The 24,832-nt window shown below is 40.0% G+C and overlaps 1 protein-coding gene across 2 annotated transcripts in view; it reads right to left on the bottom strand.

Moving 5' to 3' along the window:
- Positions 1–21,640, bottom strand: part of BBOX1 (gamma-butyrobetaine hydroxylase 1) — a 60,548-nt gene extending 38,908 nt beyond the window's left edge. The window contains exons 1-5 of one of the 2 annotated variants that reach the window (XM_034645448.1): positions 21,523–21,640; positions 20,983–21,271; positions 17,074–17,176; positions 12,891–13,144; positions 11,519–11,633 (exon numbers count right to left, since the gene is read on the bottom strand). In XM_034645448.1, the coding sequence (XP_034501339.1) occupies positions 11,519–11,633; positions 12,891–13,109 (334 nt within the window). In that variant the 5' untranslated portion in view covers positions 13,110–13,144; positions 17,074–17,176; positions 20,983–21,271; positions 21,523–21,640. The remainder of the gene's footprint in view (positions 1–11,518; positions 11,634–12,890; positions 13,145–17,073; positions 17,177–20,982; positions 21,272–21,522) is intronic. The other variant, XM_034645447.1, reaches the window with a different exon arrangement.
- Between the last annotated feature and the right edge of the window lie 3,192 nt (positions 21,641–24,832).

Here is a 24,832-nt window from a genome sequence, read left to right as displayed (position 1 = left end):
CATAACAAAGATCCTAGTATTGTTCTCATTTTATAGATGAGGAGATACAGACATAAGGATCTTAGATAATTTGTGCAGAATCACACAGCTCATGCTCATCAGAGCTGGGAAACCACACAAATAATTTGATTATAGTTTTCAGAAAACAGCATATGTCGAAGGAAAACAATCATGTAAGGCGTCAGAAAGGGAGACGATTATCTCAGACTTCCTTAGAGTTTCAGGGCAAATAGAAAATTCAGTTTTACCTTCTGTTCTTGCTGTGGCTATCCCCTATGACATCCATGTAAAGGTTATGGAAAACCCTCTTGGTCACTTTCAATTATGTACACTGCACACATCTTCCTATGGAGCGGCCCTTATTGGTTCCAGAAAGCTCCAGTTGTCACAAGCTTCCTCCTTATTCTAAGGTATACTTTACCTCTGTCACTTTTCTTTCAGGCTCTAATTCTGTGCTCCATAATCCCACAGAATATGACAGTCTTAGAAATGCATATAAGCACAGCAACTGTACTGTTTTTGGTTCTAAGTCCAAATAGCCTTTTTATTCCCCATATTTTTCATGTCTTATGGCTTCCAAGCCCTGCCCTAGGCTCTCTGCTCTCCGTTGTATGATGTGTTCAAGTCTGCTGACACTCTCCAACAGGAATGGTGTCTTGAACCAGACATAATACTATAGATGTGGTCTGGCCCATGCCTGCATGGTGGGCTCACCGCCACATTTTCATTCATGCAACTCAAATCTCATTAATCTTTTTTGGCTGTCTTAACTCTGTTGACTAAGATTAACTTTTCAGTCAATGAAAATGTGTAAAAATTGTCTATCAGCCACGTCTTCATTTCTGAAGCTAGTTCACTGAGAATGTGTGAAGCATGTGTAGAGATGGGGATACAGGTCCAATTTGATAGGGACATCGTGTCAAAGTTAATAACTCAAGGTGTGAAGGTGACAGATCTGGATTCAAACCTGAATTCTGATACTTCCCATCTGCAAGAACGTCAGAAAGTGATACACTCTCTCAGTTCAGTTACTTCATCGGGAAAATACAGGATGAAAATGACTTCCAGGGTTGTTATGAAATTTAAATGATACGCTATCTGTAAGCAATTTAACAGAGCGTACCTGATTAAATCTGCACAGGAACCAGAGCAGCTGAACATGACTGAAGGAAAACACACCATGATGACTGATCTTACTGCATGTCTACTAACATCTGCTCAATTCTGTCTTACGAGCTGACCACGTCTGGTGTTCTCTATCCTCAAACCTTCCACTTCCCCCTCCTACTTATGCTCAGCTGACAGCTTTGCTTCTTATTTCAGTGGAAAAATAGGAGGACTCAGAAGAGAACTTCTATACATTCCCTCCACCACATTCACCAACCTGCCTGTGTCCATGTCCTTCCTTATGGCCCTTGACGTGTTGTAGATATACTTGTCAATAAATATATAGATAGATAGATAGATCTATATCTATCTATATATATTATACATAGTGTATGCATATATATAATTTATATTTAAATGTATTGATCCCTTTCTCTAACAGAATGTAAATTCTCTATAAGTAGTCTTTCTCTGTTTTGTTCACCACTGCATGCCCAACACTTAGAACAGTGCCTGTTCTAGAACATAGAGGACACTTACATATTTGCTGAATAAATTCATAGTGCATGGTAGGTACTCAGTTAATGACACCTTTACTAATATTAGTATTTCCCTGGATTAGTTATTCCCCAACTTGTAGTGGGGAAGACAGTCAAACACACAATCACCATTCAGTGCAATGATTTCAGTGACACAGAGAGAGAAGCCCACACAAATCACAGCAACCACATAGAAGAGATGAGAGAGAGAGAATAGTATTTAATAGAACAAACACTCTTCAGTCACATCTTGGCTCTGCTATGTATTGTCTCTTTGATTTTGGACTATCTACTTAATTTCTATCATGTGCAAAACAGTTAAAATGCTGCTTTTGTGAGGTTTTTGCTAGGATTAAATAGAGCGATAAATATTAGGTGCTGAGCTCAGTGCCTGACATAGAGCAATGCTTTAAAAAGCCCTACATCAAAAACTAATGATGTACTATATGTTGGCTAACTGAACATAATAAAAAACTGGAAGAAGAGAGATTGGTGAAGGAGTAGGAGAAGAGCTGTAGAGGAAGAAGAGGGCATGTGATGTTGGTAGTTCAGAGGTTGGTGGTGGAGGTAGTGAGATGTGATGGACTCTAGATGATTTTGATTGTTATCAAAGTAACAACGATTTTCTTGATACATTGGACATATAGTAAAAGAGATAAGAGGAGTCAAGGATGATCCTGCTGCCAGAGAGATGGAGTTGTATCAACTAAGATGGGAAAGAATGGAGCAGAATTCTCTAGAATCATCTGTTCCCATCAGGGGGCTCTCTTTCCTCTGGTTTCCTCTTTTTTTTTTTTTTCCTCCCAGTAAATCACTTTATAAATCCCCTTTCTGTTGTCCATCATATATTTCCCTTGATCAATTTATTCTAGAAACTTCTATTATGCTCTATTGACATTAGAGCTTAGAGACTCTGTGCTTCCTTCTTGCATGAGCACATTGTTCTCTTTAGATACCTTGCCTTTAATTTTGTTGTTGGGGTTATCTGCTTCTATATGATCGTGAGATTATAGCTAGTTTGGGTCAGGGATGTTTTTCATTGAAGTATTTGGCTTGTACATGGAAAATATGTCTGCTGATGGCTGGTATTCTCATCTATAGTAATCCTTAGCTAATAGATAATGCAGCCATTTCCCCCCAAGTTTGCTGATCACCCCAGCCTCAGCGAACATTTCTACATCCCTGATTGGAATTAGGTTCATAGTTGACCAGTCCTTTCACTGACTTCCTTAAATTTATTTAAATGAAACTATCTGCCAGGTAGATGAAATTTTGGCCCGGGTGTCAATGTCTGAGCGATTAAAATCCTTTTCATGGCAACAATTTCCCCTCCAAGCCACTCTCATGTTTTTAGTCAGGTATAGAACATGATGGGGAGCTTGGGTGGCTCAGTCGTTAAGCCTCTGCCTTTGGCTCAGAGCCTGATCCCAGAGTCCTGGGATCGAGCCCCTGCTTCTTCCTCTCCCACTCCCCCTTCTTGTGTTCCCTCTCTCGATGGCTGTCTCTCTATCTGTCAAATAAATAAATAAAATCTTAAAAAAAGGAATAGAACATGATTATTCTCCACATAAGGGGAACTCAACATAGGATATTGTCATGTCACTGTTGTTTATTTCTCCCTCTGTCCTTACCCAAATACTCTTTGCTATGCCTCTGCTCCTATGCTCATCTATGTTCATGGCTGTCTAAATTGGAGGGAAAAGGGAGCAAGTACTTACATTGTATCATTTACACTCCACATTCCAAAACTGAGAGGCATTGCCTTTTTTCACATATGGAAAAAGTGAGGCTCAGATCATTTCTGAAACTAAGTCAAGTTCACAGAGCAGAGAGTCAAAGCCAGCTCTGCTGACTCCAAAGCCTGCTCTCATTCCATAACACAATGTTGTTTCACAGGTGAAGAGCTTTCTTGACATACCACACTTCACTTTCTCTCCTAACACATTCTAACAAAATTCTTATTGAAAAATATGTGTGCTTCCATTGTTATGTTACAGCCTTGCACTTCAGTATTACCAATGAAATGAGGTCTATTTTCTGGGCTTTCTTTCTTACCTGTAGTTTGNTTAAGCCTCTGCCTTTGGCTCAGAGCCTGATCCCAGAGTCCTGGGATCGAGCCCCTGCTTCTTCCTCTCCCACTCCCCCTTCTTGTGTTCCCTCTCTCGATGGCTGTCTCTCTATCTGTCAAATAAATAAATAAAATCTTAAAAAAAGGAATAGAACATGATTATTCTCCACATAAGGGGAACTCAACATAGGATATTGTCATGTCACTGTTGTTTATTTCTCCCTCTGTCCTTACCCAAATACTCTTTGCTATGCCTCTGCTCCTATGCTCATCTATGTTCATGGCTGTCTAAATTGGAGGAAAAAGGGAGCAAGTACTTACATTGTATCATTTACACTCCACATTCCAAAACTGAGAGGCATTGCCTTTTTTCACATATGGAAAAAGTGAGGCTCAGATCATTTCTGAAACTAAGTCAAGTTCACAGAGCAGAGAGTCAAAGCCAGCTCTGCTGACTCCAAAGCCTGCTCTCATTCCATAACACAATGTTGTTTCACAGGTGAAGAGCTTTCTTGACATACCACACTTCACTTTCTCTCCTAACACATTCTAACAAAATTCTTATTGAAAAATATGTGTGCTTCCATTGTTATGTTACAGCCTTGCACTTCAGTATTACCAATGAAATGAGGTCTATTTTCTGGGCTTTCTTTCTTACCTGTAGTTTGTAATTTGGCTTAGGGATAATACAAATATAGGGTGGATTGTTGGCAAAGGGCTTCACTGGGATATGAGGTGGGCCTTGCAGAATGGATAAGTGAAGTCTGGCCAGACAGAAAGAATGGAATTAGTGATCCAGGAAACAAGCAGAGTTTGGACAAAATCTACATGTTCGTGGAGGGGGCACCAGACTGTGGGATGACTGGAAAGCTCTAGTGAAGACTTCGGACTTTATCATGCTGCAGTGAGACAGCGGAGCAAGGGGGCAGAGAGATGAAGGTGGGCATGAAGAAGATTACCTGCAGGCTTGTGCAAGGCAAGTGTGAACAGAGGCCATGTTATTTCATAATCTAGATATGAGATGATAAAAAGCTACAACTAAGTTGCTGGCTAGAGGGACAACCCATACAATCGTTTCTCCCTACAACATGTTGAGTATCAGTCTTCTCTGGACAAGCAGGCCATGTGCATAGAAGCCTGACAGCCAGTGGGAGTAAAGGAGAAAGAATTTCACTAATAAAATTCTGCATTTTTAATTTTAATTTTTTTGTAAACTGATATACTCTCAGAGCTGTTCTTTAGTTATTTATAGTGCTTTCAAGGGAGTCGTGTAAAGATGAAGTGAGTTTATATGCAAAGTGCGACAGTGCTTTTATCCCAACCTAGCACTACTTAAAGGTAATTAGGTGCTATCTCTATCATACAGATAAAGATTTTGGGGTATAGGAAAGCAAGTTGCTCAAAATCGCAGACCTAACAAGGCCTAGATTCAAGAACACTCTGATTTTAGCCCCGTATTTCTCTTTTGATTAAGAGCAAAGTTGCAGATTGAGAAAAATCATAAAATTTTGAGAAAAATAATAAAGTTGAATGATAAGAAATAATAATAGTAAATAGCAATAATAATAATAACAAAGTTAGTTTGAATGGAGTAGAGCTTAAGAATTATTTTTTTAAATTTACTAAGTTAGAAATTAGGCAAATCAACAGAATGTATAAATAGCGACATCATTTGTTTTAACTTTTTTCTCCCTAAAGGGATAGAAACATTGAAAAAAAATTAATCAAATTTTTTCCATGGGCACATTTCAAAGTTTGGGATTGGAATTTCAATGAAGAAATTTAATGAAACTATCTATTATCCCAAAACTAAAGTGTATTTCAATGGTTTGCCATCTTGAAGAAGAAAAGTTGAGTCAGAGTTGAGAAGTAACAGTTAATCAGTTGTCCTCTTTTTGGGAGGGGGGGGGACTGGTGAATCTCCTGATAGGCAGGCACTAGCCACGATGACAGGTTAAATATATAACTTATGTGTAGGTTTGGTAAAAATGAAGCCAGCATATAAAGTAATCCAATTTTACTTCTGGAAATTGCCACCAATTCGAATTTGCTAAATTTATAAATTCAAAATTTGCAGTCCAACTGCCATATGCTATAAAATTCATTCCTGGGCTGTAAGAGAAAGCAAGCCTAGTTTGTGAGAAACTGAAGCTTTTCACTCATTGAAGAAAGCCTACTCTACTTTTATTCTCTTTGGGAAAAAAAAAGGAAAGGAAAGAAATAAATTTACTTTAGTGTAATAACAGAAAATTACTTTTCCAAGAGTAAAAAACAGTATATTTTCCTTAATTTTGGATGTGGTAAGTATACTGAGAAAATATGAAAAGGAAACATCCTGCAATAATTCTTCCTTAAGATACATTTGCTTTAGGTTCTCAAAAATATCCTCAGACTTTTTTGAGACTTTTAAAGACACTTGTTTTTCAGGGTCCTACTTGGCATTAACATTGGATGATGCAATGATACTTTGTTTTACGAAGTTATTAAGTAATTAAGTAATCTTCTTAATTAAAATGATTTCACTTTTTTAATTAAAAATGATTTTTTAAAAAGAATGTAATTAATGTTTCTTATTTAAGAATTCTTAAAAGTAATAAAAGAATATACAGGCTTTTTTTTTTCTCCTGTCCTGTATCCAGTTGTAAAATAGACTTCTCTTTAATATTTATCTCTGAGAATGTGGTTATGTGTTTTCGTGCTGGAAGTAGGGATGGAGCTAAAAAAGGGTGAAAGGGAGAGGATTTTACCTAAAGTTTAGAAGTGAACCCCAAACAGCAGATGGCTGGCTGTGGGAACAACCTCGGATTAGTGGCATCTGCTGCATAGAGGGCACTGCAGGGCCCTTCCCAAGCTGTGAGTTTCCCACCTCGGCTCACCGACAGGACAAGGGAGGCTCCATCCCATGTAGGGACGTTAGACTCTTTAGATATTATGCCCAACTCTGTCAAGTACAATGCAGACATTGAGCGGGCTAATAAATGACAGGTAATTCAGAAAAAAAAATAGGACACATTGGAAGACATCAATATGACACAGAGGAAAAGTGAAGCAAAACATACCTTCATAAACTCACAGACATTGACGATACCTGTATTCATTTCATCAACACCCCAAAGACATTTCTCTGAAACTCAGTAGGTCCATTTCAGCTAGGATAGGCAAAACAGAACAGACGCTTGCTTCTTAAACATACTGAGGACTTTGAGCTAGTCTCCCACCTGTGCATCACAGTGTGAGCCTGGATAATAGCAGGGAGACTAGGTCTTTCTTGGGTAGGGAATACATTTGGGTACATGACATGGTGGCTTGATAGTTCTGATGGAGTGGGCTGTTTTTGCTTTTTTTTTTTAAGATTTATTTATCTATGGGAGAGAGAGAGAGAGAGCACATGAGCCAGGGAAGGGGCAGAGGGAGAATCTCCAGCAGACTCCCCACTGAGTGAGGAGCCCCACACGGGGCTCAATCCCACAACCCCAAGACTGTGACCTGAGCCTGAAATCAAGAGATGGACACCCAACCGACTTAGCCACCCAGGCACCCCCGATGCAGCTGTTTTCACAGGGCTGTTCCAAAACCATAAGGACCCGGCAGCCCTGATCCAGCTGGGGCATTCTGATGCAGCCGGAAAAAAACAAGCTCCCAGCCCTTTTTATAATTACCAAGTAATATATGAAGCAAATACCCTCACTCCATCCCTGACTTGCACTGCAGACTCCCACCTCTGGGGGTTCAAGAGTGGGTGAGGTGTGGAGCAAGGCTTAGGGACAGGGGTGAATTATCAGTTGGAGTTAGATATACTTATTGTGTTCATTACTTGCTAATTTAAAAAATAGTGATTTTTGCTTTTTTGACAGATCTCTGTAAAAATAGCCTCTGCATCAGACCAACTCTGTTCTTTGTGCCATAATAAAAATCTTCATTTTTAAGGAAATTTATGGCCTTCTGCAAAAAATGGGGAGTTCTGCTTTTTTTTTTTTTTCCTGCTCTGTGAGAGGCACAGAGATCTTAGAGGACCCTGACAGTTACTTGAGAGTTTTGATTCCCTCTTGTGGCATGTTCCTCTTTAAACAAAAGAGGGGCATCTAGCTATGGACTGATGGGTGGTCATCCAATTAAATAGGGGGGTGAAGATTTGCTCTGCTATAACGAATTGAGGGGAAATGTTCTTTTCTGACTACACAATGTATTCAATCGCTGGACTGCTGAGAAAAGTGAGTAGACTGCTTCCATGGAAAAAAAGATTTTCTTCAAATTATAATCTTTTAAACCTCAATTTGAAATAAAAAAATATTATTAAAGTCAGAGAACAGTATACAAATATTTTAGTACCAATTCAACGAGATAAGAAAATGAGCATTCATTCTGACACTGAATGTTAATAAAAAGAACAAATATTTAGGTTCCTATTTATAAGATCACACTATATATGGATTTTTCCCCATTTTAGTCCTATCAAGGACTTTTGGAATTTTGCATCCCAAAGTTAAGCACAAAAATGAGTGTAAAATCATTTCAATTTGACATGGAAGCTAAAACACAATTACATTAATACAAATCTTCATATTTCCAACGTTTTATTAAAGTTTTCAATTTTCATTCGTATGTTTGGAAACATTTACATGCTAGGAATCAACAGTCAGTTTTTAAATTGGTGGAGAATAGAGAAAAGGCCAGCAACAAGGCCAGATAGATATTGACCTATCCTACAGGTCAGTTTGTGTTTCCCTTGAATACAAATTCTTCCCCATCGTCTCTGTACTTCCTAGTTTATGTTCTCAATGCCTCTTGTAGGACTATTTCTAGGCCATGCTATGGTCACCCCATTCCCTGTTCCACTCCCCATGCTAGCCCATCCAATACAGATGACCATGACCAAGAATTTCCAGCACAGATCCGATTGCTTCACTCTCTTTTGGAAGATAAATACAAACCAAGAACTAAAGGGACCTACTGGGGGAGGGGAGAATGCAACCAGAGAAAGAGGAAGTTAAGAAGATATTCACAAGCTTATAAGCATTTGAGAAATTACCTGCATCTTGTCAAAATCAGAACGATGTAACTCTGAATATGGAAAATGCATTCGAAAGAAAATGAAGCAAACTTCTTAAACTTATAAAGATACTTAACTCATTTCCCTGGCCTTATTAGGAAGAGAATCAGCCTGGAAAACGAATGGAAGGGAACACACCTGAGCTCTATGTTGAGAAAATGTCCTTGCTGCAAGATTTTGGACTCAGCACCTTAGTAGGGCATGAAGCCTCTTCATGGTTTGGCCCCCTCCTTCTTCTCTGTTGCCTTAATGATTTTAACTTCACTGATATTAAACAAGCTGCAGTTTCCAAGCCTACCCTTCTGTTTACACATCCATGATTTTCTTCATGCCCTTTCTCTGTCGAGAATTTCCTCATTGTCTTTGCCTGACAAACTGATTCTTCAAAATCCAGTTCACGCATCACCGGGCTTCTGAGGATTATTTTCTTGTCTCTTCAGATTCCTTCCTTTATGTTATAATTAACCTTCTCTGTATGCTTTCATGCACTTAAAATAAAATATTATGCTTATTTGTTTACAGGGCTTGGGTCTCCCTCTTACACATGATAAATCCTTGAGGACAGAATCTGTGTCTTTTTTTAACTTGCTATTTCCTTACAGTTTCCGGCACATAATGGATCCCCAATATATGTGCAACTGAATAGAAATTTATGAGGGAATGACAATTACCCATGTCTTTCCTTCCAGCTGGGGCAGTCCACTGACAAGAGTGTTTTTCTGGCCGACCATCACGCATTTTTTTATTTTTGAGTTCAACAGCTTGTGCCAAGGAAAGATCAAGAAAAAGTGGTCTGCATCTTGACGCCAGATTTTTAAAATCTTCCCTCACTCTAAGGAAAGAGCAGAAGAGGCAACATGGCCACTGAGGACAAAAAACAAAATCCTTTCACAAATGTAACTGAGTTTGTTTGCATGTTCTGGAGTTTAAATCTTTGAAAATATGCGGTGGCAGGACAATAAGGTGTCAAATTGTACAGGCAAAAAGCCATAGAAGCAATATTCCAAAAATGGCCCGTTGCTTTCTCCTTTACCCCACCAACTGCACAGCTTGAGAATATATTTTAAAAATCTGATCTTGTTTTAAACCATTAAAGTATTTTCCAGTGTCTAAATAGCAGCCAGTTCTCCTTATATTATTCATGACTGCAGTCTGTCAGTGTGACTGGTTTTTTCCACTACTTAACTGAGTGTAGTATCATTTCCATTTTGCTACTGCCTGATAGTACTGAGAAACGTAAGCTATAAAACAGCATTCGTCAAGAAATATTAATGGAGAAGGGTGGCTGTATCTTTTTACAGTGCTTAAAAGCTTAAGCTGTAATAATAAAAAGTTGGCTTTTATTCCCTGAAATAATCGAAAGAAGAACTTGAAGGAAATGAAAGCAAAATCCAACAGGATTACAAAATTAGGGCAGAGTTAAGGAAAAATATTTTGAGTACCAGAGAAGTCTAAAATAAATAAAAAATAATAATACATTCGTGAAGCAGCTATTTGACCCAGATAATTTCTACTCAGTTATGTAATTAGAGACTACTTGGAGAATCTAACAATACCCTCTCTGGGGAAAGGCAGGATAAACATCTTTCCCTGGATGCCCATCTGGATTCCACCAGCTAGCTAGATAAAGAAGAAAGTGGATTCCTGGCAGTTTAGACAGAAAGCACTAGAGCAAAACTATGTCAGTTGTCAGAATGATGAGACCAAGAATATAGAGGAACCCAGTTCTTGACAACCCCAGCCTGTGCCTGAACAGGAAGGGGACAATATCATGCCCTATTGATAACCACAGGACAAGGCGGAACTGTGTGGTTCAAGCTAATTAATTAGTAATATCTCCACACCCAGGAAACTAGCATTTAAACCACTTACTATACATGTTTGAGAATTTCAGGCCTGAAAGGAGTAGGTGAGGTCTCTATCTTGGTGTGTGACCCAGAATTCTCAGAAGAGGTGTTAAAAAATTCAACAAGCCTGGTCCAATATATCTGGTTAACAGTGAAAAAGAAAGTTCAGGGAGACTTGCCTTGTTAGTGTGTTTGTAGAAGTCAAAATTCTGGTAAATACTTAAGAATCATGAGATTTTTAGAATTTGCCTTTGACCCACATAGTCTTATGTTACAAATGTTCAAATTACACAGAGAGTAAATAATTAACTTTTTACCTGTATTAAGTATTTCTTTTATTCTGTCTCTCAGCTCAAGAATAAAATCTTTTCCCACCAAATCCAGCTACTACAGATTTTCTGAACATTTTTGCGTCACAGATTTCCTTGAGACCTATTAACCTCTCCCCACACAAACTTGCACACATGCACTCACACGCACGCTCCCATGCTCACTCAATACCCTGTATACCTTTGCATGGGATTCGGGGATCACATAATTTTGCCTGTGGATACCAGGTTAGGAATTCCCGCATTGCTGATTTTGTGTTGTTGTGGCTTTAGATAAAATTAAGAAGTCCACCTCATTCACCCTACTCCTTTGCAGTGGTGACTTAGGGAGTATCTGCTGTGTCCAGAATCGTGGTAGATGACAAGGATACAAATTTGCTGCACTCTTTCTTTTCCAGGCTCTTTAGAACCTCTAGACCTCCTCTTTATTTCCTTTCATCTCTACCCAAACGATCTGTGTTGGTAAATCATTAAACATTGTGCATAAATTACAATAACGTTTCAACCAAACACAAGAGTTTGAATTTACTTCCGCGCAAATTTCTTACCATACAAGTTTTAAAAGGCGGTAAGGTTACCTGGCAAAAATAATTCTCTTTGCAGTTTTTCTCTGGCCTGCTGTGAAAAGCATCTTTTCTTCAGCCAGTCAGCTTCAAATTCACTGTAATGCTCATTTGGCCACGTGATACAAACCTTGTAACACAGAAAGCAAATATCATATGTATATAGGTATCATGGACGTGTATGTCATGCTTCTATGTACTTTCATTCACTATTGCTCTGGTTTTGAATGTCAGTTTAAGATATTCAGGGGATCCAATTCTCCCTGAGTCTTTTATTTTTTTATTTTATCTTATTTTCATTTAAGCATAGAATACACTTTGGGAAAACAAGAAAACTGAAAGCCAAAGGGATACATCTGCAGTCTGAGGTCCCTTAAATACCACACAAGAAATAAAAGCTGACTAGATCCGAAGTTCTTTTCTCGTTCTGTGTCCTTTAAACCTGTTGTTTCCAAACTTTCTGTGATGACTTAACGGCAGGTATCCCTGAATTTAGCCTTCCTTCCAGAAGTATCAGAAGCAGGCATGACGATGCCGAGCCAGGCCATCATCACAAGAAGTAGCAAGGACACAGCACTCGGCGTGTGTCCTGTGTCACGAGTACAGCAGACATAACTTGTCTAGTTGTCATACAGCCCAAGAAAGAAGGTGCTACCAGTATTCACATTCTTCAAGTGAGGGACGTAAGTAAATAACAATTCTAAGGTCACCCAGCTCACAAGCAGTGAATCCTGGGAGTAAAGTCCTTGAGTCCAGATGAAGACAAGAAGCAGGGAGAGCCATGACCTAGCTGGTCACACTTGCTCCTCTGAGAACTATCCCAGTGAATTTGGAAGGGAAAAACACAGGCTGGTGGCCCCATCCAGTTTGTGGTTTTGAGAGCTATGTTTTCAGGAATCCTAGAAGCCTTGCATTCGACTCACTCATTTGACTAAAAATACAATAATCAATACACCTTTCTGAGTGCTCACCGCATGCCAGACAACATCTCAAAACTTATTACCTATAGTATCTCACTCAGTCCTCACATCATTTCTACGGACAAGTTCTGTTAGTATCCCTATTTTACAGGTGTGTAAACTGAGGCCCAGAAGCATTCTTTTTATTATGAAATCGTCTGATTGTGTCTTCAAGGCTGTCACACACTGAAGGAATAACGAGCAATACGGCAATAGTTCTTCAAAATAGTAGTAATAACAATAACAATAACAGAAGCTTCCACACACTGAGTGAGCATGCTAACTTTGCACCAAGCACTACACACACAGGGTTCTAGATGTAGGCGTGCATACGATCAAATGAAAAATAATTCATCATTTAAGTTATCGGAGACTAACCCCTTCATTTAACGTGGGGGAGAAAGGAGAGGTCATTTAGAGCGGATTACCTTTTTTCTGTCAAACGTCAAGCCTTTAATACCTATGTTCACGTCAAGAGCTTCCATGAGAAGTTTCCGTGCTTTTGCAGAATGCAGGTAGCAGTCGGGGCACTGGCAATTGTCTCTCAGCCATACGGCTGGGTAGAGAGACTCTCCACCCTCATTCCAGGAGATCTGCATCAAATGAGCCCCATCCAGCACGGCAGCCTTCTCGATGGCACAGGTCATGTTTCTGGTCCTTGCAGGGAAATCTTGTCAGCTCCCTGCTATGACAAATCCTGGTTAAAAGGAATCTCGGGCAGATCAAGTCTGAACTTGACTTCTAAGAGTGTGAACAATGCAAGTGGACTCTGGCTCCTGCTAGTTGCTCGGCTGCCAGAGTTTGAGGTTTGCCTATCAGCGCTGGGACCTTTGTTCTGGTGAGAGCATTTCATATGCTGTAAACAGAAGCGCAGTGACTAAAAGTAAATAAGATAAACATGCTGAATCAGGATCCAGATGAAAAGAATTCTTTGTTTTTTTCCAGAAATTTTAGATAATGAGTTCAGAACCAATGACACAGGTTTTGTAATTATGTTTGCATACAAGGTCTGAAAATTTTTTAAGGCAGAAAAATACTCCACAAATAGAAAGAATCACTAATGATATCTGTGGTATTTTAACTGACATTCAGTTGCACATGCCTTTTGGAAAAAAAAATGTTTTTATGACACTAAATTAGTCAACATGTTCTACTGAGGGAAATTCTAATGCAATTTATTTATTTTTAGAGGTACTATAATCCAGTACATTGTGCTACTTCTGTTCCATCATTTACTTTTTTACTTATACAATTCATTTTCTTCTTTTTTAAAGATTTTATTTATTTATGTGACAGCCAGCAAGAGAGGGAACACAGGCAGGCGGAGTGGGAGAGGAAGAAGCAGGCTCCCAGCGGAGGAGCCCAATGTGGGACTCGATCCTAGAACGCTGGGATCACGCCCTGGGCCAAAGGCAGACGCTTAACGACTGCACTATCCAGGCGCCCCATACAGTTCATTTTCTAAATGCAGTATAGAAGTCCCCAGGCTCTGCAAGCTCCCCATTCTTGTCTTGCTTGATCTGTTCACTGGGATTTTCTAATAGAGTGTGCCTCGATATTGTGGTTCGTTTAATCTAAACCTTTACTGAGTATTTTTACGAAGCTTCACCTTAGTGAGGAATACGTGAATTCTTTTTGTTAAGAAACACACCAAATTTTGAGGGCGTGAAGTATTTAGAGGAAAGGAAATCAAGTGAAAAGAGAGGCACAAGGTATTAGAGACTGAGCCCTTCAGTGTTCATTATGATTCCAGCAATGACTACATATGGGGCTTTCTAAAATTGTGTCCATGCTCTAAATCTCACTTTCTTCATATATAATTTTCCAGGGCTCTAAACTTACATGAAGAAGTAGAACTTACCTAGAAAATGTCAAATTTATATGCAAGAAGTAGAACTTCTTAACCTGTCCCATAGCATGATTAGCTCATTAACAGAAGGTGACATGTGCTGATAGAAACAAGACTTCACTGTCTTGGGATGAATGGGAGGCATGCATACTTGTGCCCGCGCGCGCACACACACACACACAGACGGCTTAACAAATTCCTCCCATGTATCAGGCACTGCAGTAGACACTGGAGGGTTCGATGACAAGCACTGCAAAATAGCTCCCTGCCTTCCTTAAACTTACAGATAAGAAGACTTTATGTACCACTAACATAACTTTAAAAAATACTTTACACTACATTAAAATGAAACAACTTGGGGCGCCTGGGTAGCGCAGTCGTTAAGCGTCTGCCTTCGGCTCAGGGCGTGATCCCGGTGTTTTGGGATCGAGTCCCACATCGGGCTCTTCTGCTGGGAGCCTGCTTCTTCCTCTCTGACTCCCCCTGCTGTGTTCCCTCTCTCGCTGGCTGTCTCTCTGTCACATAAAGAAATAAACTCTTTAAAAAAAAAATGAAACAACTTTTAGGTGATTGTTTTATACATAGTTCCTCGAATCATTAACGTGGCTGATTTAGTCAGGTTATGAAGCTGGGCCAAGACAAGAAAAGATTGCTTTCTCCAGTTAGCTCAACCACACTGAAGTTACCTAATGATAAAAAGAGAAACACAATTCACAGGGCCTCATGCCGATACCTACTCGGGAACTCTCATCCATTTTTTTCTTAATAATTCATATAGCAATAGGGCAGCACTACTACCTAGAAAAAAATCATTGAAAATGTTCTTTAGTTCAAAAGAATCATTGAAAATACTCTTTAGTTCAAACTCGTTTACCTCATAGATTTTGAGTAAGGGGCCCTCAGAAAGTTCAAACACAAGTTTCTATGCAGAATAGGTAGGGTGGTTAATGTCCCTGATAGGTGAAGGGGAACCTGGCAAGCTTTTTCTATAAGTGGTTTCAGAGGACAGTGATGGTTCCCGTAAATACAGAATAATCTAACTAGATCCTTAAATAACATATGATACACAAGGACAAAAAGAAGAAATGCAGTAACTCTTTATTTAAGTTAGGGTTGACAAATATTTTCTATAAAAAGGAAGATGGTATATATTTTTGGCTCTCCAGGCTACCTATAGTTCCTAGCACTATTCCTATTTTATTTTCTCAAATTTTTGTAAGAATGTAAAAGCTAGTCTTACTTCATAGGCTGGACAAAGCAGGCTGTAGGCCATACTCAGCCCACAGACAAGGATTTGCCTGTCCTTGAGCGAGTTATGTAAGGCATGCTTTCGTTCCAGTGGTAGACAATCATATTTAAATACAGAAAATAGTTCTCTTCATTTCTCCTTATATATAAAGTTAAACATATTCAAATAATACTAAACATCTTCTTTTTGCCTGAAATGCTGTATTAGAAAGTTCAAGTTTCACCATGAAGCTCCAGAGTTCAAGAGAAAAGTGAGATAATTATGAAAGTAGACAAGAAAATAAGGCTGGGGACAAATAGTACTGGAAGTTGTCTGAGAAGCTCCAGGACACCTGCTTAGAGAGAACGTCTATTTGAGGAAGTCTTAACACGATGTGATCACTTGCTTCTGAATGCATGCAAATTCCTCGTTCCTATAGATAGCCATATGGAGACGTGGATATGTTTACCATGAAGTTATAACTAGTCTTCTTAGTACAAGGCTATGCTTTTTCAGTGGGTGGCAAGCAGATGAGAGATAGAAAAAGTTCTGGTTTTATAGCAAGTAAATATCAACATGGATGATGGAGATTCCACAGGCAAAACAGAAGCAGGGGGAAAAAATATATGTGTGTATCCTAATTTGTTTATCTTGTTATTTATTTGTTTTGGTACTTAACCTGATCTATTTATTAACTGATGAATTATTCACTTGCTAAAATTACTTGCCAAGAATCAAAGGTGAAAGATACCTCAACATATCAATACACACAAAATAAACATATGTAGCTTTCAAGCTCACCTTCTTTATATTGAGAACAGAGCTACCTCTTTTTTTTTTTTTTTTTTTTTTTTAGAGAGAAAGAGGGCATGTGTGGGGGTGGAGCAGAGGGAGAGGGAAAGAGAGAGAATTTCAAGCAAGCTCCACCCCCAGTGCAGAGCCAGATGTGGATCTCAATCCCACAACCCTGAGATGAAGACCCGAGCCAAAATCAAGAGTGGGGACACCTAACCCACTGAATCACTCAGGTGCCCCAACATAGCTACTTTTAGAATACATCCAACATATTTGTCCTGGTCTGATTTCAAAATGGTATAGGAAGTATTTAACCCACTGTAATAGTCCTTCAGTTACAATAAACCAAAATCATGTGTCTCCTTCATTCCCTTTCTTCTCTCAATCTACTCAGTTTTTCAGCCTATTCTTTATAATATATGATCTCTTGATTTTGTACCTTTCAGGATGTATGGTTACTTTTCCAGTTTATAAACATCCTTCAAAATGTGGGACTTCGAATTATACAATATAGCACAGATGTAACATTTCTAGTGTAAGAAAAAGAAATTAGTACCTTAATGAGGAAAGAAATTTTTTTGCTCTTAATTTTTTTTTTTTTACTTGAAGGTTTGGAAGAATAGTGTTAACTGTTTATGGGATCTTAAGAACGAATAACTAGTTTGGTTGTACGGTAAGAATATTGGTTTTAATATATTGAGGTAAGATTACAATACTAGTAATAATAGTAAAAACTTACATTTACCAAATGCCTTCCTCATGCCAATCATATGCTAATTGCTTCACGTACAATAACTCATTGAATCTTCATCACAACCCAATGAAAAATGTACTGCAATTACCTGAATAAGCAGCAAAAGAAAGAGGCTAGGGAGTATCAGCATACAGACGGTAGTAGAATCCATCTTAAGTTCTCCAAGAGAGTAAGACAATTCAGAAAAAAATAAGTTCTTTTCATTCATTTTTATCATCAAAATTCCATGTAAGTTTGTGTATTTCAGACTCCACTCATTTTCTGTAATGTGTTCATTAATGAGTTTGAAAAGGTGTTGGTTGAAAGGATTTTCATGAAACTTGAAACTTGATACATTGATACATAATGGATACATTGTTTTCCACTATAATAAACACCATCCCTATACTTAAAGATGGCACTGTCCCCATGTCCCACTTACCGTTGAAGTGGTCACACCTCATAGACATCTGTACCAACCAGCACTAATTACATTCCATCTGAAGCTTTCCATTTCTCTCTCTTTTTTCTTTTTTTCCTTCTTTGTTCTACCTAACATGTTTGAACACTTCCAGATATAGGGGAACCTGACTCTTCCCCTCTTTCCAGCCTGCTTGGCCAAATGGAGACCCTGAGGAGGGTATTTCAAGAGAGGAGGCGCTGTCAAGATCAGAGGCTGATGGGAGCTGCCTGAGGCACTGAGGAGAGTGTGGAAGAGCTGGAAAGACTTGGGTGTTGCTGAAGTTAAATTGTTTGGGTATCGATGAAGGAGCTTGTCGGGTCATTTCTATTCTTCACAATCCCTTTCTCAGTTTATGACAAATGTGAATGATAATCCAAATAAAAGCAGAGAGAAATGGGAAAAAGGTTTCCCTCTTTAACATGTCCTGTTTTACTTACAGCTCTATTGGGGCAAATGCAATGAACATTCAAAATGAAAGAAAAATTGAGGGTCATCAGTATTTAAAGGCAAATTCTTTCTGAAAGTTTATAGACTTGTAAGTAAGTGCGATTGGTAGAAATCCATTTTTCCATTTAGCCCACGTGACTTGTGAAAATTGAGCCCTGTTGAAGCATCATAGACATGTAGCTATCTGATAAACTACTGTGTTTCTTTGAAGAACAAAAAAAAAAAGAGAAAAAGAAAAAAGTAGATATTCCTAACTATATACATAGCTTCTGTATATTATATATACACTAAATATATCTTTATATATTATATATATTTTATATATATAATTATTTTACTGGTGGGTCTTCTTTGCTAAAATAAAGAGCACATATAAAACAAAAATCTTTATTTATCTTATGACTTAATTATTATTTGGCCTCTCCCTACTCCCAATTATAATTTGGTTTATGAAATATCAGATTCATTTGGGTGGGAGCGAGTAGATTTGCTTGTCCTGAAAAACAAAACAAATCTTGGATTAGGGGGATTCCAAACTGAGAGGGTAGATTTCTTTTAATTTAATCCCATCTCTTGGTGTGTGTGTGTGTGTGTGTGTGTGTGTGTGTGTGTATGTGTGTGTGTTCTTTCCTAACTGACTCACCATATTTTTTCCCCTTCAGAGTTATGGAAGTTTATTTGGGACTCCTATTTGGCAGAACTAAATTGTCTGTTTTAGAGATTATCCTACTTCGGCAATGGGTGTGGTTTTGTCTTTTTAAAAATTGTATAAACTCAAGTTCCCTCAGCTGGTTTTCTCTAGCACTGTTTGGAAACGCAAGAAAGTAGCTCTGAAAGTTATTTCATGCATTGATCTTGGAAATAAAAGAACTTAGAACTAGAACTCTCAGAGCCTGAAAGAAACAACTTGTGATATCACTGGGCTCAGTGCCCTCATCTGATATGCAAGGATAATGGAAGCTCAGAGATGCTGGGTGTGATTTGTCCAAACCCGCAATGCTGGCTAGTAGGAGAGGTTGCTCCAAACCTAGGTTTGCCGGTTCTCTGTGCACGTATAAAGTAAACATTTCCTAGTTCTAATAAAAGAGTGCAAAATTTCCTCAAACACTAATTAATTGTACTAAATGGGTTTTGAATAAGATTCTCAGGAAGTCAGTGTAGAAGCTCCACAGTTACTACGCATAAAAATAAATCGATGGAAATTAATAATATACATCTGAGCAGGTTGATTCCTCTCCTAGATTGCTGACCCCTAAAATGAAAGGCTATAATTTTTGACTGGGTTTTTTTTTTTTTTTTGGTAAGAGAAGGAAAGAATAGAGTGGACTCATGTTCTCAAATGTCAGTATCTGTTAATTTCCATCTTCTCTTCCTTAGGTAAGTCATCAGACCTGCTATCAGATAGCAGGATTCTCTAATGTGTCTGCCCTCCTGCTTCTAGGTGGCAGGATAAGAAAACGATCACAACGCAAGAAACATGCAAATCGTACGGGAATGTGTGCATGTGTGGTGTATGTATAAAATCATTTATTTAGCACTTATTATGTTCTGGCCCCTCAGTTAATGCTTTCTATTATATTCATCTCATTTAATTCTCCAGAAATACTGAGTTCAGTGCTATCACTTCTATTTTACAGGTGACCTTGAGCCTGGACAGGTAACTGACTTGAAAACAGGAAATAGGAACCCGACCACTACACCAAGCTACATCATGGAGAACCTGTGGCTGAACAATTTCCCAGGCAATAATTTTAATTTACCAAAAATGTACTATTAAAATATTAGCCAAATATCAAGTTTGTTAGTTCTTAGTTGACCTCACCGTCCAACATTTCATCATCGGAAGAAGAGGACAGGAAGTTTTCCAGACATTACATCATAAAGGCTTAGAAAGTATTACTATTGTTTTATATATCAACCTTTAAATCATAAAACTCAACTCATTTCCATCTGGTAAGGTAGAGGTTGACCAGACTGTATTTGCAAATTTGAGTGTCTGAACTTTAGTATCATTTGAATACATGCACACTCTACTCATTACACCTGCTACCTAAGGACCGTCAACTTAGAGCCTCTTGGGTTTTTTTTGTTTTTATTTTTTAACTTGATTTAGTAAGTGGCTGAGCTACTTAAGAATTCATGAATATACTCCTGTGGATCATGAATTCTATAAAGCCATTAGAAAAAACAGTCTCCATTCTCTTGAGTAGGGTCACTATTCTGCCGGCTACCTTGTCTAAAGTATCAAATTTTGTGTAAACGCTTCCTTCCTAAATTATAAAAAAGAAAACTTTTTGCAAAAAGCTTCAGTCTGGTAGAATTAACCACATTCAGATTGAAACTCCTATATCAAAGTGTCCATTGACCTGTGTAATGCAGCGTACTGGGTCTAGATTTTAAGATTTCTAAATCTTTGAATCAGGACATATATTCGTTATAAGAAATCCTGTGTTTTATAACAAAATAAATTCAAAATACCTGCCATGTCTCTTGAGCTACATTTGGGGAACCAAACAACTGAAAATGCACAACAAAGTTCAGTCTTAATTGACCGGTATTCTAGAGAAGCCGGTTCCATTAAGTTTTGGACTTCACAAAGGGCCAAGGTATAATATGCAGTCCCTTTCTTTGGGTTGGGCTGTGAATTATTCAATGAATGTTTCCAAATCCAGCCAGAACCCTCCCTTTCCCACCACCCAGTGTGCTTTTGAGACAGTGTCCTCTCTGTCCCCTCTGTAGGCTTTCTGGATCAGCTTAGGGACTGTAAAGTAACTTGACTACTAGACTAAGCCAAACATAATTGGGAAAGGAAAGCTGCCAAGAAGCAATCAGATCCACTGCATTCCAAAATCAAGCCTATTCCAAATGCCTGATGGGCCATCCCCTTCGCAGCCCACATGGCTGTGAGACACATGTGCCTGGATTTCCAATTAGATGCTCCCCCCTGCCCCCAATCCACAGACCTGAAGCTCTTCAAATAAGGCAAAGTTGAGCTAAAATCTTACCTGTTCTCAGATGTGCTTTAGGCGCCAAACCATGCAAAATTTACCAAGGAAAGAAAACGTCAGCTTTGATCTTCAGCTTCCTTTGGGGAGGGAGCCTTCTGGTAACTGGCACATCCCAGCTGATCTGCCCGCAGTTTCCTTACATCTGACATGTGATGTAGCACTATTACTTGGGAGCCTTTCTTTCTGCTCCTGGCAGCTCCACGGAAGCCCTGCCCCCAGACACAGCTGAGGTTTGCAAATGAGGAAGGATGTCCCAATCTGAAGGTGTAGCAACTCCGGAAGGGAGCTTGGAGGTAGAAAGAAAAGGAGAGAGAGAGAGGTGTTGGGGAGAGAGAGAGAGGGAAGAAAGGAAAGACGGAAGGACGGGAGGGAAAGGAAGGGAAAAGAAAAGGAAAAGATTTTTATGGTCTAGAGGAGAAGCAGTCAGAGAAAGACTTGATCTCATATTGGTGCCTGAAGCCACAAAACCCCAGGACTCAGTGCAAGGCACTGCTTTAGTTCAGAGTCTTTCCTGGTAGAAGGAAGAGCAGTTCTCACCTGCCTGTTCTCCTGGCCCTGAGCCAGCAGCAGCAATGGAAGCCAGTGAAGGAGACTCCTGTCTCATCCGTTCACAGTGACAGTCCTTTTACTGCCAAACTCACTTGGAGAAAAGACATTGAGATGAGGAATTAACAGGAAGGAGCTACCATCTCCCACCTCAGCAGAGGTGAAGTGGTATTTGCTTGCCCATAGAAGATTCCATCTGAGTCTCTCTGAAGGGAGCTTGACTATTTCTGGGGCTGAGAGGCAGGGTGGGATAGATCCCCTTAAGCCTGATGCCCTCCTATCTTGGCAGCTTTAGCTGAAATGAACAGTAGCTGCCAGAGAGCATGGGGCTTTTTTGAAGGCACCTGGTTGCCCAGTGACTTGACTCACAATTACACAGGCCTGAGGGCAACAAAAGGGAAAGGCCAGGGTGGGCAGTAGGCCAGGGACCCAAAGCCTGGCTGCCAGGCATTCAGATGGAGAGTGCCCAGTGCAGGGGGAGGGCTGGTGGACAAGTCTCAAGTCCTAGTTCCTAATAGGGTGGGAAATTCCACTAGAAGAAAGTCTGCAGGTGGCAAGTGAGGTCCAGGAGAGAGCCACACGAGCCCTCTGCCCTCCTCCCGCAAAACCACCCTACCCAAAAGACACTGAAGCTGCCTCAGCCTGCAACTTGTTGCTTCTTGCCTGAAGGACTCTCACAGCTGTGAGACATGCAGGCAAAAACAAAAGAGCTAACCCTGGCAAGAGAAAATGCAGCCCAACTCTCCCATGGCCTCCGTTCTTGCTCAGGACAACTCCCCCTCCCAGGGACCCCGTCCCTCCAGAATGCCCTGTAAGCGCCTTTCACAGTCAAATTTCAATGGTGTCTTTTCCTTTGTGGTCCCCTCCTCCATCTTCCTTCTTCCTTTCCCCAAGTCCCCAGGTCAAATTACTGACACCCAGTGTCCAGTGAAAGTAACAGCAGGTTTTGTTTCCCAAGGACAGGAGGAGGGTACCTACATGCGAGATGCCCTCCTACACGTTGCCAGCATTTTAAAGCCCCCTGTAACTGAGGCTACAGGTGTGCCAGAAGCAAGCAGTTAATTATATTCTAAACATTCAGACGACATCATAGAAGTACATTCAACTAATTTTTATTCCACACTTTGTGCTTTCGTAACCATCCCTGGAGTAAATTAGGTAAATTCGGCTCCAGCTTGAAGAAAGTTGTTGAAAAAATGTGTTGCACGTACATGGCTTCTAAGAGAAGAGCAAAACAAAACAAAACAACAGACACACCTGTCAGTAGTTCTAGGTTTAAATCCTGCGCCTAAAGAATGAATTCCCACACTGAAAACAACAAACAAATCATACTCTTGACTGTGAGAAGCCTCTTCAAGATAAAAATAAATAAATAAATACATACATACATAAATACATAAGTACATAAATGAGCATTTCTCCGAGGCTCTCTCCTATCTGTGTCAATCTTCATAGTCTCCAGCTTGCTTTCCCATAGGGCTGTGCAGCCTACTATGCGGGAGGTAGCCAGCCACGTCACTAGTCTGGGTTTCAGGAGAAAATGAGACCACGGAGGCTCGTGAACTACAGAAGGTGACAAATGAGCAAGAGGTAGCGTTGGTTCCAGAGCCAGAAATGTTGACACTTTGCCCATGTGTTTGTTTGTTTGTTTCTTTCTTTTCTTTTTTCAGATTTAAGAAAAGTTTATTCTTAAAATGAACTCCATCTGCAGTGCAGTGAGTTGAATTTAAGTCCAGCCAGCGTGTTACGCAGGAGAACCACGGAGATACACGATGAGCGAGCACCAGCAAAGGCCGCCCCGGATTTCTTCAAAGCCTCCTTCATTGTTGCCCAGGCAGAGATTGGACCTGACGGAGCAAGATCCCACTCCGAGATGCGAGGGTGGGTGGTGGTTCCCCGGGAGGAAGCCTGGTGACTTCAGCGGCAGCACACGTCCATCGTATGGTATTTAACATGTGGGGAGGCTCAGAGAGTTGTCCTGGGCTTAAGAAACTGTTACAGCTGGCGGGCGAGTTAGCGGAGAGCGCGCTTCCGCGGCTCCCTCTCCCTCTGCCCCTCCCCCCAACTCCTGCGCTCTCTCTCTCATTCTGCACTGTCTCTCTCCAAGAAGTCAATAAAATCGTTAAAAAAAAAGACTAATTTATATATAACTTTATATAAAGAAGGAAACTAAAATGGCCCCTAATCCCATTGCCCTCACATTATTAAGAAAAATATAGAAAGATTAAATGAAAAGTAAGTCTTTCTTCTCCTTCTTTTGGATTCCTTTTCCCAAATATAATTACTGTTTCTTTTTTTTTTTTTTTTTTTTTGCTATACTGAAGTATATACTATACAAGTGTGAACCCCAGCAATGTACTCGTAAACAATGAACAACCACTTCTTGGTGCCCACATGGTCCTAACCCTCAGGTAAATAACAAAAGTGTTTTTATCACCCATGGTGACAGGTCCCATGAGTAAGGAGCGAGCCAGGCATCAGAGTGGGGAGCCGGCTGCAAGAGTGAGCCCAGGAGTGGGCTCTCAGCTCAGGGTTGCCATAAACCTCGAACCCCGGCACTGTTGGGTGACCGCTCTCTGAGCAGGGACGCAACAAACAGCAGAACCAGCGAGACCCCCCCTCGTCCCCAGGAGTGGTGCGGGTGTGCACCACAGGAGTGTGCACGGTTTGGAGACTCAAAACGGGGTCGTGTGCCTGAGACAGAAATGTTCGGTCACAGGCTGGGTGAACATGGAGTGCCGTCGGGGACCAGGGAGACAGGAGGGATTGCTTTTCTGAGGGCGCACTGGGGAGTGGGGCCATAAGCCCTTGGCTCTGCCCACGGATTGGGAGGCCACTGTCTTCATTCTCATCCTGTAAAGCTGTGTGGAAAGCCTACAGGAAACAAAAGCCACAGAGAGCAAACCAGAGGGGATTACTTAGCCTGGCCCCTGGCAAGGGCGGCGCAATTCCGCCTGGGCAAAGATGTTTGAGAATCAACGCAACAGGCCCTTCTCCCAGAAGATCAGCAAGAACGTCCTGCCAAGACCAAGTTTACCCATCAATGCAAATTGCAGAGCTCCAGCGCTAAGGCAACACAGCACATAGAATTCATGGCTTTTCCCCCATGATTCTTTAGTCTTTCAAATTTAATTTTTAAAAAAAATTTTTTTCTTTCCTTTTTCAACCAACTTTTTATTTTATCAACTCTTTTTAAAAATCTTTTTTAATTTTCATTTTTTCATTTACATTCTATCTCTACATTGTATTTAATTATATATATGTATATGTGTGTGTGTGTATATATACACACACACATATA

The sequence above is a fragment of the Ailuropoda melanoleuca genome, chromosome 16, assembly GCF_002007445.2.
Source record: "Ailuropoda melanoleuca isolate Jingjing chromosome 16, ASM200744v2, whole genome shotgun sequence".
NCBI lineage: Eukaryota > Metazoa > Chordata > Mammalia > Carnivora > Ursidae > Ailuropoda > Ailuropoda melanoleuca.
Note: the sequence above shows the minus strand (reverse complement) of the source record. Positions and strands in the feature narration are given on the sequence as shown.